At 43.5% G+C, this 19,712-nt stretch overlaps 1 protein-coding gene across 1 annotated transcript in view; it reads right to left on the bottom strand.

The window, feature by feature from the left end:
• sfswap (splicing factor SWAP) overlaps nucleotides 1-19,712 on the bottom strand; it is a 125,048-nt gene that overhangs the window by 42,396 nt on the left and 62,940 nt on the right. The window contains exon 13 of the mRNA XM_072661297.1: nucleotides 18,099-18,283. Coding sequence (XP_072517398.1) covers nucleotides 18,099-18,283 — 185 coding nt within the window. The remainder of the gene's footprint in view (nucleotides 1-18,098; nucleotides 18,284-19,712) is intronic.

Here is a 19,712-nt window from a genome sequence, read left to right as displayed (position 1 = left end):
ATTTATTTATTTTGGACTGAAGAAAAAAACAATCCATTCTAGCTCACAAGTAGTCATTCCTACCATGGCAACCTCCCATCCAGACCTTTCCCTTTTTTTGTCTATTTCTGTTTTCCCACACAAATGAATGCACACCACTGCCAGCTGTGCTTCACCCTTGCTGGTAATGATGTACACTCCTCTTGCAATAACAGCAACAGAATCTGAATTTAATGGGTTCATTGGCTGAGGACTGGTGAACGAATCCCAAAAAGTGTGGTCCACTGAGATTTTCACCCATCCTTTGGGAACTGCACAGTGTGTGTGTGTAGAACGAGGGCTGGGGGAAAGTAGGATGCACTCGGTTGCTAGGATCCGTGAAGTCTTTTGGTATCTGCTCGGCTTTTGCAGCACAGATTAGGCCACTTTCCTCGCTCTCACCAACTCCCACGTGTTCTGTTGATTGGGGTCAGCAGATGATGAGGGGATTTGAGAGTCCGTGAAATCTGTCGTGTTAAAACCTGCCCTTTAATGCATATGGTCGGATAACCGCCGCTGACCCTGGAGCTACTGGATAGTGGCAGTGTGGAAAAGACTGAGTGGGAGTGAAGAGAGATGGGCGAGAAAGAGAGCGCAAGAGGGCAGGAGGATGAGGATGAGGAGGAAGAGCCAGCTTTTATGCTTATGGTGCAGCTTTAGCGGTGCTTTGCAGCGAAGTGAACAGATTCCTCTGTAGCAGTGGACCCAATAGATCAATAAACATCTCTTTGGGCTACTTTACTGAAACCCTGACAAGGGCCATGAGAGGGCACCCAGAAAATGCCTAAGACTCCCATGGTGATAAAGCAGGAAACAGATCTCAGAGAGCAGGGCATTGATTATTTAACTGCAGGGTAATCATGAAAGCCATAATCAGAATTTAGCTGGAAAGCCAATTAGTGAGGGTTAAAAAAAAAAAAAAAAAAAAAAAAAAAAAAAAAAAAAAAAGGAGCTGTGAGCAATTTCAATTCAAAGGCTTAAAAGTGCAATTACACAAAATTATATGGCCGAACAGTAAAATCAGTAGCAGCTTTATTTGCGCAAACAAAAGAAGCTGATTGAGGCTCTTGGTTTGTTTGAATGCTCAGCAAGAGAAAAATTAAGGCAAAGAACTAAAAAAAAGGAGCAAAAAAAAAAACACCCAAAAACAAATACAAACTGTTTGCACCTCATTTCAGAAGAGGTGGCCATAACTGTTGTGTACAATTCCTTCAGAAGTCAGATTCACCTCCACAGCGTTTGATGAGAAGCATTTACCACCAAAACTGTGTGAAATTCAAGTTCTCTTAGCATAATATTTCTTACAGCAACAATTGTACAATTATTTTCATCAGTACACCGGCATTTCCACATGGCTGTATTGATTAACTTGAAATCTGCTTCTAAAATATACCTCTAATAAATCAATTTCTTAAATATATATTTTTAATTAAGATCATTATGCGTGTTTACATGTTTACATTAGATCTATTTATTACAAATAAAGATCCTATTTTTGGTCAAACTTTTAATATCTCTGTGCTTCCCCTAATTGGACTTACCACCCAGTCACCATTCCTTGTTAAGTCTATAAACAAATGTATTGTTGCTTTAAATGACGACATCACAGAGAGGACATGACGTCACTGAAACCTTTGGAGCAGCCCGCAATGACGTTGTTTATTTGTTGTGTTTGCATGATAGACCGGCTCTGTCAAGCTCACCCCAAACACCCAGTCACATGCAAAAAAAAAAGAAAAAAGAAAAAGAGAGAAATAGAGATATAACTTTACATAAACACTATTAATGCAAAGCAAATAATATTTCAAATGGATTGGCATGTGGGCTGCATCAGAAACTTGACCACATGAACTGTGGCAATTTTAGGATGAAATTTACCACCATAACCACATTTTGTGAATTATGGCTTCCATGTCATATTATTTTCCCATTAAATAATAATAATAATAATAATAATAATAATAATAACAATAAATAATAATAATATTTTTATTAATATTATTAACAGTTGCATCACTGACAATCTACTATCTACTAAAATCTACTAATGTTTTGGTGCCAGATACCAGAGGACACTTTCAAAGGTCTTGTGGAGTCCATGTGGGGTCCATCCCACCTAATTTGGCTGTTGTGCATGTCTATATAACAAACAATGATATAATTATAATAACATCAATATTACAAAATGAACTAATATGAACTAATATCACAAAATATTACTAATATGTATCTTTAATTGATTTTAACTTCAGTAACTTCAGTAAAAACAATGTAGCCCAGTTAGTTATAGTTAGTTGCTTATTCAGCAATACACAACAGGGAGTGCTGCACCACAAGATTAATGGGACTAATGTGCTGTAGTCATAAGCACAAGGCCAAAAGCAAAGCAGACCAGCACATCAGTGCATTCATGGTTTAGCATGACCTGGGGGTGGGGGAAATTATAGCTCCCATGTCTGAATAGAAAGGATAATATTAATAAGGTTTGCTCTTGAGGAAAACTGACCAAATTGCTGTGTGGAAACTGCATCCCTTTCGCAAAACGCTCTGACCGGTATCTCGCGCAAGACGAATGAAAGAATTGAAAAACGGTGCAGATCCTCACCTCTGCACTCTGCTTTTGTCCCTAATCGGCAGGATGCGTCCCCAGAGTGTGGCCTGTCTTGTTAAAGCAGACTGTGCTGGAGACACCTCTCCCGGGAGAAAGGGCGCTTTACAACAGACTGTGTCAGCTCGGAGACAAAGGGCCCAATCAATTAGAGAGCAAAGTACACATCAGAGGAGGAGAGGCAGCAGGACCCAGGGGCACGAGCAGGTTACAGTGACTGCGTGTCTCTATACACATATGTGCCCACTTGAAAACACACACACACACCTGAGTTACAGATAGAGACACATCAAACAGTACCCCTAGTCTTACATCCAAGTTCAAGCACAACAGCTCCTGAGAGTAGGGGCACTAATGGAAGACACCACGGGGGTACCCTGGGCTTAAACCACTGCACTCAAGCAGAGAGCGACAAAGCAACGCTCCCGAGCTCAAAGCAGACCATGTCACCACAGCTGGGCTCAAAGCAAAAGAGTCACATGAGAACACAACAGAACCGACAGGTAACAAAAATACAGAAGCCAGAGGATGGATGAAGCATAAAGAAGAATGAGGAAGAGGAGGAGGACGATGAGGAGGAGGACAAACACTAAATAAAGCAACCAAGTGGGGGAAAAGGTCAAAAGGTGACCTCACCAGCACTTAAAAGTAAAGATGAAAAAGGACTTCATTGAAAGGATCTGTACAAACACTTCTGGTTTCCCCAAGAACTTTGCATTGGATGGTAGCATCTACATACTCATCAGCCAAAAAGATTAGCATCACTGACAGTTGAAGTGAAAAACACTGATTATCTACAGTGCTATCTGTCAGTGGCTATATCAGGCAGCAAGCGAACAGTCAGATCTGTGGTGTTAAAAGAAGGACAAATGGTCAAACATGAGTCAGAACATCTCCGAAATGGCAGGCAGGTCTTGCTGGGTTTTCTGGTATGCATTGGTCAGTACTAAACACCTATGGCTCATTGATGCAATCTGTGGTGGCCCCACCTCTCAACTTACAGGACTTAAAGGACCTGCTACTAACGTCTTGGTGCCAGATACCAGAGGACACTTTAAAGGTCTTGTGGAGACCATGTGGGGTCCATCCCACTTAATTTTGAGCAGATAATTTTTGTGCATGTTTATATAACAACAATGGTATACTTATTATACCATTAATATTACAAAATAAACTGTATTACTAATATGCAGATAATTTTTTTTTTAACTTGCTAAAATATCCATTAAAATTTAAATAATGTAGCCAAGTTAGTTGCTTATTCAGCAATACAACAACAGGGAGTGCTACACCACAAGATTAATGGGACTAATGTGCTATGGTCAAAAGCACAAAGCCAAAAGCAAATCAGACCAGCACATCAGTGCAGTCATGGTTGAGCATGACCTGTAGGGCATTACTGCGACTGTACCTCAGTTCCAGACCTGATGATTAATTTTATTTCAGACAATGAAGATATAGATCCAATTTATAAGCAAGCACTGCTGCCCTTAAACGCTGAGGAAGGGTCATATAGCTCTCGGTTTGCCACCTAACGGAAGAGTTTCTCCTTATCTGCTTCTGGCTGGTTAAACAGTGTTCAGGAACATGCCAGCAGTCAAAAACCAGAGACAGTTAATGAAGAAAGCTTTGTTGTTTTTAATAGGAACATTTTGGGTTTAGGTTTTTTGCCACTTTTTTGCATCATTTGGTTTTAAGTGTTACGGGTTACAATCATTTTCGTCAGGCCTGTCTTTTTGTGTCATTTTAACATTTTAATACTTTGAGTTACTTTCTCAATCACTGGTGGTTGTTGCTAGATTACAGGAAATAAAGAACATTCAGAGGGTCATTATTGAGAGACACTGGCACTTACAGAATTCCTCTCAGCCAATGCAATTACAAGGTTAAATCTCAAATGTTTGTGGACACCCCTTCTAATGAAGGCATTCAGCTGCTTGAAGTTGCACCCATTGCTGACACAGATGTGGAGATGCACACACACACAAACACACACACACACACACACACAACTTGACTTGTCCCTACAGGGAAGTATTGGAGCAGATGAACAAAAACTTGTTGGCGCCATGCTAGGCACGGGATAAAGGGGTATAAAGCCCCCCAGCATTGAGCTGTGGAGCAGTGGAAGAACTGCGTTGATGGATGGTGCTGCATCCAATATTTTAGGAGTAGTTGGGGAGTTAGAGATGAGGTGGGGTGGTGATCATCCCGGACCCCCTGACCTCACTAACGCTCTTGTCGCTGAACGCAACCAAATCCTCACAGCAATGCTCCAGAGTCTAGTAGAAAGGCTTCCCTGGACAGTAGAGACTTGCTGGAGGAGTTGCTCCAACAAAAGCAGGATCAACTCTAATACTCTTGCTTTCGGAAGAAACAATGAACGAGCAGGTCTCTTAATACTTAAAAAAAAATACTTAACCAATTTTACCAATATTGCCGAGATTTTACTCTGTTTCTCCGCAATCCAGGAAGATCCAGGTAGTCAATTTCGCCATTATATGAAAGTTAAAGCATTAGCGCTGGCACTGGCAGAGCCTAAAACTGTGTGCTCAAGCCAGTCAAGGGGTCAGAGAGTGAGCAATAAAGCGAGGTGCTGAGTGAAGACTGGTGTTCACGTCTGTGAATTCAGCTTTTAATAAGCATTTCCCCAGCTGTAGGCAGGGGTCCAGGGGAAGAAGAAGAGGAGGAGGAGGAGGAGTCCACAGAGAGTAACGGCCCCTACGCATTGGAGTTAATAATGGAAAGCCCATAATGAGAAACGAGACGGAAGCAAAGGCCGTATCAATAAAGGACTTGGTTGAGATTGATGACCGAAGTACATCGATGCCCAGGACGCAAGGGCAGCTGGAGGGCCAGCCGTCCACTGTGAACAATTTATGCCTTTAGTCATCAAAGCGGAGACCACAAGGCAGCCAGCTGGCAGAAGCGTTTTTGCAGGCGCACACTTTCCTTAATTAGAGCGAGTACACTCAAGGTGAAAAATATAACTTTAATGATTACATACTGTTTGTTTATTCAGAGCCCAGCATTATTTGTGTCAACAGACTGAGTGAGAGCCTGAGCCGCATCGAAATGTTCTTTTCTGTTAATCAGCCAGAGGAAAGGCGAAAGGGGGAGAAAAAGGAAGTGTCCGCTCCTGCGATGCATACTAACAAACAGCAATCCTCTTCCTCTCTGGGACGCATGAAGACCAGGGGTTTCACAGAGCACAACAGTCACGGTTCGGTTCCCATCGTGGTATGGACCACGCGGTTGGATTTGAGATCTCAACAGTGTGAATAAGCTGCACAATGCTACTTACTTTCTTTTTCATTCACTTGCTCGAGTTAACGGCTTACAGCCTGAGGCAGGACTTCCCGAACCTTTTTAAGCCAAGACACACCTGCATCCACTTACTCAGTTTACTGTTCTTTTATGAAATAATAATAATATAATAAAATAAAATCAGAATGGATGAAAACAGCACAGTAGTATTTAAACATATAAATTTGTTCTGATCCGTGTTGTTCGTTACAGGACTGGGTTTCCTGCTCAGCAATAAATAAAGATCTGTGTTAAACGGCAGAGCGAGCATCACATGAAGCACTATCATTTAAGACGATCTTAACAGACCTTTAATCACAGTCACTGCATCATCACGTCCGACTCTGAATAGTAGCATTATCGAACTTCCTGCACCGTTTTCGCCAGTTTTCAGCCTCCCTCAGAAATCTTCACTGGGTTTCAGCACAACGTGAGGGCAGTTAACATTTCTGGAAGTCTCTTCTACATAAGCTAGTTTGCCTTGGCCGAAGCGCGTCGCGTAAAAGTTCTAAACATTTGTGGGACCCTGCGTAGCGTGGAGCTCAGCAGCTCCAGGTGTCCATGTGGCGTCTGCGCTAGTAATCCACCTGTGACGTGTTTTGCAAAGCAGAGAAGGAGTGGAGTGTTTCCCTTCTTTATGCTAACACCACAACACATCTCTGAATGGACAGACTGAAGACCAGCACAGACTGAGCTTTATTCTGGAGGAGAAAAATTCAGGCAGGTTTAACTCCTCCCACTCAGTCCATGTAAACATTAGCAGCATCATCAACATTAGCAAGCGCCCTGAACATCACGACTAGAGACAAAGCATTGTACTTCTACATTAAACTACTCAACAAGTTACACTGCTGAGGTCTCTGTTTCTCAGACCATTTATAATCACAAACATGAGTAAATCCGTCCCAGTGTTCAGTCCTACATCTACCACTCAGACTAACTCTCGTTTTATTGGTCGCCTAGTTAAAAATGGCTCAAGCAGTTGGACATATGTAAATTTTGTAAGTGTGTTTGGTTGATTCATTGGTGGATTTAGGAAAAGGCAGTAACATCAGCCATTGATGACGTGACTGGAAGCCACTAAACGCTACTAATTTGCCAGCTCACATAAACGAACGTGTGTGATAATGGCCTATGATGCAAAGTTATTGAGAAACTGAGCTAGGGTCAGTCGGCTGCTCTGTATCTGATCACTCTTACTATCGGTAATCGGTTTACTGGTGCGTTACTGTGAACTTTGGAAGTGTAACGAAGTGCGTGTTTCCAGTCATGTCAATCATCCATCTTTGCACATACCTCTACAACTGCATACACCAAACCTGGTACATGTCTGTACTTTGACAGTATAACTACATGAACCACTACCCTCCTAATAGACACATACAGGCACACAGATTTCACAGCTAGGGGTTCAAATCTTAGACTACTTCCAGCGCGCTCTCACAATATACTGTCTGAGCACAGCAGCAGAGAGGGAGCTTAAAAAAAAAAAAAGTAACTAAAATAAACACTCATAATACAGACCCCTGTATACACCTCCCCTAATCACCAGCATAATATAGTGGCAGAATGAGAGAATATTCCAAAGCCTCTTTCATCCAAAAAATAAAGTCATCTAACACTAATACCCTCCACTTTTAGAAACTTCCTCGGCTTCTCCGCCACACATGGGAGTCGTTCGTCTCATTACAAACGGTCCCCAGCGAAAACAATTCCTGGGCTGGGGTCGGATCCTACTTTTGGCTGAGAACTAATCCGCTCCCAATTTATTCCACTGAGGTCGGGATAAGAGTTACAGCACGCTCTTAAAGCTTTTGCACAGCTTTATGTATAAACTAATTAGAGGCAGCATCGGCAGGCACGTGACTCAGCACCCCAACAGCCCGGAGTCCCATTTTCTTGGGGACGATCCATCCTATTCCTGTTCCATTTTGCTGTTTGAAGATCGGGATGAAGAGGGGGAAAAGGGGTTCGCTGTAATAAAGCAAATTAAAGAGAGAGAAGTTAACAGAAAACACACCCTCGCCTGCGCGGCTCCGCTTGCTTTCATTAGCTTTCGGCCTAGTAATAAAAGTCAAATCCCACAATAAAACCTACGGAAAAAAAAAACACAAGTGATTTCCCAGGCGTCTTTGGCGGCTGGGGTCTGAAGTGGTCTTACTCAAACCAGATTCTGGATTGAGAACATCTGGGGACTCGCCAGTTTTCTGGGCGACGGCCCATCTAGCCATATGGAGAGCTATTTGGAGCCAGCCGTACGAGGCGGAGATGAGGGGCTGAAGTCTGAGTTGTAGTCAGAAAGTCTACTTTTATGAAAAATACTAATCAGCTCGAGCCCCTCAATCTGTTAAACTACACTGATGTGTGGGTCGCAGGAGGCAGATTATGTTACAGAGAGGACTCGGGAAGAGCAGAGCTCAGCGTTTGCACACACACGGAAACAAGCTGCTCTCTCCTCTGCCCATCCCAACCAGCCAGATGAGTGAGCTCACATTTATCAGCGCTAACAGCCCCGTCCGCTCGCAGTTTGAGTAAACATGTCACAGGGTGACACTTGAGTGGTTGGACGGGAACTCTGGGGGTATGTGCCATCAACTGGTCGGTGGGAAGCAGCGGTACTCAAAATAAATATCGTAGCTTGAGCGGCTGAGGTGCTAAAAGAGCTGTCAGATGTGTTCAAATATTTCTAGATATTTATATAACCAATTAAAGGTAAAATGGTTTGGGTTTTATATTTCGGTGCTAAATGGACTGAAACATGCTGGGAGCCACTGCAGAGGAATGCATTTCATCAACAACCCGAGAGATTCAAGACCTAACTGACCTGTCTAACAATCAGAAGCCAGAGTGTATTATATAACAGTGTATTAAAGAAATTCTTTAAATATGCATTTTCACAAACTCCATCTTTCAGAAAAATAATTAAAAAGGCTTTTTAAATTATTCAAAAAATCTTCAAAAGAGCTCTCTTTTAACGTTATGCTGTTATGCTACTAGCAGCAGACAAGACGCAGCTTCAGAAAATAAAACGTAATAATAAATAAATACATTAACTAAATTCAAACAGTTTTTTAACAGAAGGTTAACCTCTAAAATGATCACTTTAAATAGTTAAATGAATTAATTAATGTCTTACTTAACAAGATTAAAGTGGAGATTGTTCTAAGTACTACTGTTAGAAAATAATGGTTTTCTGATGTCAGATGTTTCTCCATTTTCCTCTCTACTGTACAGATTTTATTAAAAACGTCATTTATGATAAGCTGCAAAATGTTATAAATGGCCTACCTAAGAAAACAATACATTTCTTTCACAACTTAAATAAATATTTAATAGAGAAATTCTTCATAAGGTTTTACTTTAGAAAGACTTTTGTAAATCCAGTCCAGACAGCATTCGATATGCAATGTACACAGCAATGGTTTCCATTTAGCAAAGGATTTAAATAAATAGGGTGCAAAACTGTGTGCACCCTTCTTCTGTTAATCATCACACATTTGCCACAACTTGGCAAAACCCTTGCAATCACCGGAGACACCTTATCAACTGCCTAACAACCACTAAGTATCACCATGGGTAACCACCTAACACTATAGCACCCATCCAGCAACCACCTAGAAAAAACTCGTTTTACCCAAGTGATTTAATTCTACTGTATTTATATGGCGCTTTCACAACCAATGTCACAAAGCAGCTTTACAGAGATCCGGTCCGAGCAAGCTAGCGGCAACAGTGGCAAGGAACAACTCCCTCGAGTTGAGAGGAAGAAACCTTGAGAGGAACCAAGACTCAAAAGGAAAATTCATCCTCCACAGCTCGACACCGGATAATAATAAAAAGCAAAACAGGAATAAAAGCAACAATAAAACCAAACTGAATTAAGAAAAAAAAAAAGGTAAATATGGCGTCAAGCCGAACAAGATTAAATGTGAGATGATAAAGTCCATGCAGATAAACAGTCAGAAGTATAGTCATGCAGTGAGGTGAGGATGATCACATAGCCTAGCAGGCCTGAAAGGGAAACCACTCAAGCTTCACAACCATTACGATAAAAGAAAAAGTGAAATAAGAAGTCATGAAAAAGCTGCCTACATGTTTTTCTTCTTCAATTCTTGCTCACCCCACACGTTTACCCACTGCCCAGGGCGAGTAAAACACGGACAACAGTGGGTATGAAAGTGAAAGTGGGTGAGAAACATTTTTTGATTTGACCCATCTGTACTAGTGATGTTTTTCCAGGCCGACAAAACTGGACGCTTCATTGCTGAACCTGCCGGTTATGAAAGACCTCGACATCATCTCGTGTGAGAAAAGGCATTCGGTTTTCAGGGGTGCTGGACAAGTGTGTTTGATGAACACCAGGAAAAATGACAGAAGTAGTTTTACAAATGTAAAGCACAAACAATACTGATGACTTTTGCTCTATGACATTCCTCAGTGAAGCTATGAATGCAACAGCTACGACAACCCCATACCAAACTCATGATGCTCGGCTTGGATGAGATGCAGTTATTACAGCCAATCACAACAAGATTTTACATGGGAAATTTAGTAATTCCAGCTTCAAGTACGGCTCGGCTCGACCCGCCATCCCTTAAGATCCAGGGAAGACAAGCGTCCAGGCTTTTTTCTGTCCTGCACCAAAGTGGTGGAACGAGCTTCCCCTGAGTGTCCGAACTGCAGAGTCGCTCGCTGTCTTCAAACGCAGACTGAAGACCCACCTCTTCCAAGAGTACTTGGGCAAAGAGTAGAGTACTATGGTCTCCATATTGACTTGTGTTTAGTAGTGTCTAAACTTTTGTCTATTCAAACTAGCTGAGGTTATTCTTGAGTAAATAGCTAAACACTTTAAGAGCGTCTGCTAAATGCCGTCAACTTAAATTTAAATTTAAGAAACAGCGAGACCGATGCAAAAATCGACCTTAAGGAGACCTCAGACAATTCCTGGGATATTAGGGATTTTGGTTGATCTGTGAGGTGAGGTGTTCTGCTCTTTTGACAGTCGAGTGTTAATCTTTTGCCCAGTATGAACTTCACATCATCTGTAAATGAATAAATTAACTGTGAATACATGTTAGTCACACGGATGGTCTTTTAAACGAACTAGAAACAAACTCTATATTGGTCAACCACAATTGAAAATCTTGCAAATGTGCCAAAACGCGTAGCGACTGTAAAACTGGCATCGGTTATATCTGTATCTGTTTGGGACAGCGAACCTACAGAGTGAACTTAGAGTTAGATCTCGTTTACTTCTGGTCACTTCACGTGACTAGTATCTGGAATGTATGCCGTTCCGACTGGAATATGCTAATGCCCTTGTTGCACAGCAATTACTGGGGTTTTGGTTTTTGAATGTGTCTTGTAGAGATGCATGCTCTTGAAGTGGTTTGAGGGATGGGATTTGTATCTGGTTTAAATGGGTCTAGGGTGTGTTTACATCTGCCTTTTTGTGTGGCTTGGCCTCATCCAGATATAATCCTGATACTGAAGATGCATGATGTGACTAATTTAATTTATAAACTCCTTGGATTTATATATATGTTAAAAAAAAGTAATTCAGTCAAAAAGTAACCAGGCTCTTGCAGATGGCATTGCACAAGAATGACTGGGATATAAAAACCTGCGGGGTGTGCAACACCTCACTTCTTGTTAGCTGTTAGCTATTGTATCTGAGCTGGGGAGCCGTGCTTTCCTTAGATCACGCTGGCCACCTAGTGATGCTGCAAAAAGAGCTGGTGGCTGGCTTTAACATGTGTCGGAGGAGACATGTGCCAACCTTCATCTTCCCAGTGTTGGGGGTGTTGCTAGTGATAGAGAGAGTTCACATGAACAGGGATTGGGTAAATGCCCTTCAAAATTGGGTAGAAAAATAAAATAAAAAAACTACAATAAAAATACATTTCCACCAGAAGTGCAGTTCTTTCCTGCACTGTTTACAGAGACACATACATCACCATATGCTGAGACCCATTTCTGTATTTGTTCCATTCATTTAAAAACTGTAAAACCGAGAACCGCCACCCACACTCGTAATACATCTCCTTAGGCAGCATGCTCAGAAATCCCACAAAGCTTCTTTCTTTCCTGCGACTTTCAACCTCAAATTTACTACTTTTCTAAGAGCAATAAAAAGTTTTTGCAATGCAGAGGTTGACGCAGCGGTGCAAGAATGAATGATTTTTATTCTAGTACTGCTAATTAAACGGAACCTCTGCACTTATAGTAGGCGTTCAAGTCATTTAAGGTTCTCGCTTTCCTCTACTTCTATAACGTCTAGGCCCGTGACCTTGGGTCTCCTGCAGTGCTCCTTAATGAGACGGGAGTGATTCTCAGGGTCCTCCCTTTATTCTCTGCCTTGCTCTAGAACACCGCAAACCTAAACTGCACACCTTCTTATGAGTTTTTTTTTTAATTTATTATAGCCCTCCTGATTGGGCTTCAGCTTAACATATCCTTCCCTGGAATCAAAGAGTTGCACTGTGACACCTATATTTAGGTTAGTACAAAGCCTATATTATTTATATAAAAAAAGAAAAATAAAGCACCATGCAGGTGATGCCGAGCCTTTTCTTTTGTCATTACAGCCCCAGAGGCCGGGGTGACCGTTAACCCTCGCTGCGGGTGTAAGTGCGCTTCCACAAAGGGTCACCGCTGGGCCGCATCACATTCCTCTCTGTTGTCACGCAGTGCCTGCATTCAGCATGCGACAATGGGCACAGCAGAGGAAATGGAAGCGGAGAGCACTCTGCACATGGCTAAAAAAAGCCTTTCAGCTCTCCACAAAAGACACCTATTATCACAGTCACACAAGAACATGCAATCCTAATGCCTGCTTAGAGGAGCCGCTGGATGCATCAAACATCTCCTCTTCTCTCGTTTAAAGGTTTCCTTCACACCGCCCACCCTCCAAACTGCAAAAAGATGCACACTGGAATTTGACAACAAAAAGTGAGAAATCTCGCCAGCGAGCGCTTCATTATCTCCATCCTGCATCAACTGCTCGTTTATTTGCATCCTATAGCTCTGATGAAAATGCTGTGCAACCGGTCCCTCCGTGCTGCAGGTGCATCTCCTCTGCCGGTGCTGTCTGCAGAACGCCACCTGGCCATCCAGATGACTCCCCGCCTTCATTCTACCGGGCTTGGCGACTTCCATTAGAGATGTGCCAATATCCATTTAGCAGGAGGCCAGGCTGCTGCCAAACATCAAACACTTACTACTATTCTATTTCCACTTGAAAGTGTGTGAGGGGCCCGATACTGAGGCTCTAGCTGAAGATCTCTGCTCCTTGCAACTTGGGCATTGAGTCCTTTGAGCCTCCCTCGATTTCGGCTACCCCAAGGCGCTCTGTGAACTACTCAGAACAAGCTATGAGTCACTCCAAACATCCCCCACGCAATTCCGAGAGCAAGCTGAGCAAAACCATTTCGCTCCCAGAGAGAGGAAGCATGGCTCTCTCTCCATTATTGAGCTGCCCCCTGCAGATTCTGAGGACGCTCCTCAGCTTTAAGGGGTTCAGTGCCCAGCTTGTTGGTGCAAAATGCCCTGTAGACCACTGTCAATTGTTGTATAATGGGCCGATGAGCCTTGAAGCGCATGCTCGGCTGGTCAACTGTAAAACCCTAAAGAAGCGTCATGGCTGTCTATCTTCTGAGTGGTCAATGTTCTGATTTTTGTTTCTGTGGTGGGCGGTAAGGGTGTACCATTTTTGGCACAGACGTTTAAGAAGTTCACAACCATTAGCAGCACTCTCCCTGGCCTCCTCTTAGGGGTTTCGTTTGCTCTCTTTGGTGTACATCATGGCCAATGAACAAAGCCAGGTATCTGGGTGCATCCTATAGAAGTAAAGTGGGATGGCAGGAGCTTGATGCTCTACAGGCAGGGGCATCTGTTTGACTGTGTTAGAGGGATGGCTCACAAACACTGGAAATGCATTATTATGGCTGAGCTCAGGGCTCAACAATAAATATTGAACAATTTCCCAGGGAAGCCTGGATAGGATAATCAGGACTGCAGCCCAGGACTTGCCCAGTTGAGCATGTGGAAGTTCAGTACTGGGACTGTTTAGACCTTAAGAAGAAACGGCACACAACACCTGGCTTATCAACAAGAACAATCAAGTTTTAACTTGAAGAAAAAGAAAAAATTAGAAATGGAAACATCGATCAACTAAGTATCATATCGACCAATTTTGTTCCAAATACGCCACCAGCCAATATTACAGTCCATCATAACAGCTGGTCAGATCATGTGATCCATATTTTGCTGCAGTTCTAGCTGTGCTCAGTGGCAATATGGACATTGATCTGTGATAGAATATGGCCAGCCTTGTGTGTGTGTTTTTTTTTTTTTGACTGTATCTGACTCGAACTCTCATCATTGAAGAGCATCTAAAAGTAAGGAGGAGCAAACACTTAACAGGATACCTTTTTTTAGACCTGCACAGTGAAGATCAGAACACAGCTAGCGCAAACAGCTCGCTCCACAGTGCAGTTCAGCACAGCAAATCAGGGGCTCTCAGGGCAGGTGCTCAGAGTTTGCTAAAGTTCTAAATTTAGCTGCTTCAAAAAAGCAAAAATTACAAAAGCCCTGTATGACGATGCATCGCCAACGTGGCATCTAGCCCCGCCCCTCGGTATCAGCTGATATTGATATACATATATATGTGTGTATATATGAGAAACCAAAATGAACCCAGAAAAGTGTGTGTGTGTGTGTGTCAGGACTGAAGATAGCTCTGTTTGGAATAATTTTCTCTTTGGATTTTAATTCAACAGCTGTACATCACAGAGCATAATGGCTTACATCATCAGAAAATCAGAAACCTGAGAGTCAGGCTGTTCGAACGATGTATAATTATGTCCACAGTGGCTATAAATGGCATTGTGAAAAATAAAAATATGCAAACTGTCATTTCTTCACAAAAGCTTTCTGGGCAAGGTATTCCGTGCCCAAAATATTTATTTTGTGAAAGGAATTAAAGACCAGAGCTTTGCTGCTTATACTGGACCTGTAATGCTTCAGATATACTGACAGAAATTCACAGTGATTGATCTGTGGCCTGCTGGCAGGCTACGGCGTTTTAGGAGACTAACTCATAAAATACCAAAAAAATTAAATCCTGCACTCAGAATCAGATCAAATCTGAAAAATATGTTTACAGTAAAAGCAGTAGTTGAGGGCTCATTCTGGCAGGAACAATCAAAGCCATGGCTAGAGCTGCACACACACGCACACACACACACGCTGTATCCTCTGTTGTGCCCCAGTCACCGATCTGAACGCCCAGAGACAGGGAGACTGAAGAAAATAGAGATGTTTCTAATGAACGAAAACCACATCAGTTCTCTGTGACTTCTAACACACACACACACACACACACACACACACACACACACGCTGGAATCATTACTGCCGCTGACTCAGAGGGAGGAGATGGAGGGAGAGTGAGAGAAGGAGAGAGAGAGAGAGAGAGAGAGAGAGAGAGAGAGAGAGAGAGAGAGAGAGAGAGATGCAGTAGTTGTAAGGCAGCCTTAAAGGAAGACTGATCGCTCTAAGGAGAAGATTTACATTGGAGATGTGGAAGAGCCTTGAAGCGACAACACGTGCAGCGCAATCCACTTAGCAGATAAAAGCAGCAGACATCCATATTTACAGACGGGCAAATAAGACTGCATAAATCAGGCCTTTAGCAGCCTGCAGTGGCTGACACAGCTCACTCACCAGCGGCAGTCACAGCGAGCCAGACCTGCGCTCACTCATTCAGACAAGCGAGTGCAAGGAGAGGAGTTAGACGGGACGGGTTTAAATCTAGCTGTAAGCCGATAAGCACGCAAATCACCACATGGCAGAATAAGGGATAGGTCGAGACTGTAAAGGTGTGTGTGTTTGTGTTTCACATAAACACACTGAACCACCAAATGCAATTACAGGTACAGAATGACAGAACCCGACATTTTCAGAACTATACAGTGTAGAACCGCCTTCGTGGAATCACACTTTCTGAAGGACACTTCTAATGAATCTCAGAACACTGACCACTCACAATTTAGACAGCAAGCTGGGCACTGAACCCCTTAAAGCTGAGGAGCGTCCTCAACATCTGCTGGGGGCAGCTTAATTTCGGAGAGAGATTATTTTGGTGACATGGTGGTGGTGGTGGTATGTTAGTAGTGTGTGTTGTGCTGGTAGGAGTAGTGGATCAGGCACAGCAGTGCTGCTGGAGTTTTTAAACACCTCAGCATCACTGCCGGACTAGGTAGGACTGTCTAATGTTTAATAGAATGGACAGTGAGTGGACACAGTGTTCAATTAAAATCTCCAGCAGCGATACTGTGTCTGATTTACTCGTACCAGCGCTACACACACTAACACACCAACACCCCCCTCTCAGTGCAAATGCGGAGAATGACGCCCACCACCCCAATAAAATTCCGGCTCTCTGGTTGCTGTACAGGAGAAACCCGCATGAGGCGAACATGACAACTGGTCGTCAACTACCACGCCAAGCTTCGTGCTTGGGTAGCTAGAACTCTGAAAACCTGCTGTAATAGGCATGCATGCGCTCAGGCATAACACACCTTTAACCCCCCACCCAATTTTCTGCTGCTATTGGCCATCAAACCGGACATGCCAACTCTACAGCCAATCAAATATGGGAGAGTGTCTTAAGGTGTAGTAGCCCAAGCATGTGTGTGTTGAAATGTGGGTCACTGTTTGTGTATGAAGGGGTGAAGGCAATGAAAGGGGTGGTGAACGCTTAAGATGATGAAAGTGAAGAAGAGTGGGGGAGGGGGTCAACTTTGTGAGTGTGATGTGTGTGTGTTTCACCCAGGTAAAGGCCCAAGGGAAGCAGGGCTGCAGCGGTCAAGCTGCTGCTGCTGATTTGCCGCTCCATTGAGCATGTTAATACAGCAGAGGGCCGGTGGCGCCTATGGAGGGGAACAACATGGGAGCCTCCACTGCTCTAGTTTTTGTTCCCTGGTTCATTCTCCCTTTTTCCCCCACCTCACACACACAGGCATCCCTGGACACAATGCTGCAAACTTTCAGCTGGAAGAGGAGTAGTGTTATAAGCCTGCAGACACTACCATGGGACTGAGCTGCATAGTGACGCTGCAGCCATTAAAGCTAAAGTACGAGCACTATCCGCTATCGCAATCCCACCAGAGGAACCACCACGGCCCCTGAGAGAGCTGCGCGTACGGCAGGAAATGTAGGTACCGTGTCTTTGAGGTCTTAATATACAAGTTTCTGTAAGGTGTGAAAGCGCTGTGTAGCGTTCAGTCTTCATGTTCCTCTTTGGTTGGGAGTATTCTTAGGTTTTAATGCTTCTTGTTCAGCCTCCAGCAGAGATCTTGCAGGGTGGCAAACTAGAGACATGCGCGCACACACACACACACGCACACACATACACAAACATACTCTCAGATACACAGCCTCAGAGACTCCGGTGCTGTCAGAAGAGCTAAATAACACACCAGCTGCTTCTCTGTTAAGTTCATAAAAGAGCCTCAGTGGCACGGAGGGGATACGCTATGCCTTTACACATCTCATCTGCACTGTCGAAAAGTGCAATCGCCTTCACAAGGGACAAATACAGCAGTGCACGAGGAGCACTGTATTTTAGTCATGATCATGTTTCCCTCTGATTCTAAGACAGATAAGGACTGCACAGGCGTGAAAGTAAAGGCTGATCTCAATCCTGACCCGCTCAGGCCTGACTGGCCAGATGGGAAAAGAGAGCAGATCAGGGCAGATAGAGGGCCCTATTTACACCTGGCTTTATCATGTGTTTTTGTTGATTGGATTGCGTTCAGATTTCACTCGACTGCACAAAAAGCAAGGTGTAAAGACCAGCAGGAGGGGTTCCGGTGCGAGGAACTCCGCCGAAGCTGAGGCTAGCGCAGATTTCCACTCGCATTTTAAGGCTTGTTTGAAACTTTAACCAACAGAATAAAATGCCAAAGCCAACAACACTGAAGAATGACCCGGTCCTGAATGAAATATTCAGAGCTTAGAAATGTGAGTGAAGTGCTTGTACTTTTTTTTACATGTATTCACAGGGGGACGCAACTGAAACAACACTGTATGACTCAATAGCACGTGGTCTGTGCAAGACACACACACACACACACACACACACACACACACACCCACCCACCTCGGCCGGAGCGGAGGGCTCGTCAGCTCGTTTGATCTCAGCCTCTGGGCCGCGCAGGGTCTGCAGGAACAGGGCTGCTTTCCTCTTGCGTTCGGCCTGGAGCTGCTTCTCTTTCGACTCTTTGGAGGCCTGAGCCAGCTTCTCCCTCGCAGCCGCCGCCAAGCGGTCCTCAAGCTTCTGCTTGGCTTCAGAGGAAAAGAAGCAAAAGGATTAGACATACACACACAAACACACCAAACTACGGAAACTGTGCTTTTACAACTGTCAATTTGCCAACAACCAACACAAATCAATATACTCCGCTGGTACTCTTACCAGAGGTGGGAATCTTTGAGCTGACAATGGATCCTTGCCCACCCTCCCCCTCACTCAGTCATTTTCTTTAAACAAAGCCACCAGCATTAATGAAGGCTAGCGTGCATTTCCCCCAAGACATGTAAAGCTTTGTTGTATGTCAAATGTTTGTGGACACCCCGTCTTATAAAAGCATTTAGCTACTTTAGGTTGTACCAGTACACAGACAGCTTGCTTAGAGAAGTATGACCAATAGAATAGGACTCTCTGGAACAGAAACATGAACCTATTGGTATTCTGTCCAATGCCAGGTGTGGGCTAGAGGGGTGTAAAGTCCCTCAGAGATGTGGAGGAGTGGAACTGTGTTCTCTGGAATGATGTACGGTGCTCCATCCAATACGTTTGAGATTTGAGAGTTCAGAAGCTAAACATCCTGACCTCATTAACAATCAAATCCACATGCTCCACCAAAATGTGGTAGAAAGCCTTCCCTGGACAGTAGAGACAGTTACTCCAACAAAGGCAGGATACATTTTTTTTTTAATGACCTTGATTTCAGAAGAAATCATTAATGAGCAGGAGTCCCAATACTTTTGTCCATATAGTGTATCTAACTTTCTTTTCCGTTTGCCCTACCGCAACACACGCTTAGAGGAGAACACGGTCAAATCTGTAACATCAACAAACTGGCTATTAACACATTTAGTGATGGGGTGGAGAGGAAGGGCCACCCTGCCCACTCAGATAGACAGCAAGGCTCACTTGGACTCCCTGCCATGGATGGCAGCGGCATCACCGGGGATCAAACCAGCAATTTCCCAATGATGGAGCCAACACTTAAGACAGATGCATCACTCGGGAGCCCAACTTAGAAGCGGTCTGATCCACTGTAATTTCTGTCACTGAAAAAATCACTGAAAATCAATGCTCCAACATTTCTCAGGTAAAAATCGAATTGGTCTCAACACGCTGCTGCCTGCTGCTCTGCAGATGGACGCCACACTCTTAAAAAATAAAGGTGCTGCAAAGAGTTCTTGGAGTGATGCCACAGAAGAACCAATTTGTGTACCATAAAAAACACATTTTTCATGCGAGATGTGTGTGAAGATCCTTTTCTTCATGGACCTAAAAGTGGTTCTTCTGTAGCATCAGTCAAAAACAACTTTGCAGCACCTTTACTTTCAAGGCCTGTCCACAAGTATTTGGATGTTTTCTGGAAACAAAAGTTTCTGAATATATTTCATGCAAGACGAAAACAAAGGCAGTAGGGTGTAATTTGGGATTAAACCTCTGCTTTCTTCTATGTAGTGTACATAAGAC

The sequence above is a fragment of the Salminus brasiliensis genome, chromosome 18 (genome assembly GCF_030463535.1).
Source record: "Salminus brasiliensis chromosome 18, fSalBra1.hap2, whole genome shotgun sequence".
NCBI lineage: Eukaryota > Metazoa > Chordata > Actinopteri > Characiformes > Bryconidae > Salminus > Salminus brasiliensis.
Note: the sequence above shows the minus strand (reverse complement) of the source record. Positions and strands in the feature narration are given on the sequence as shown.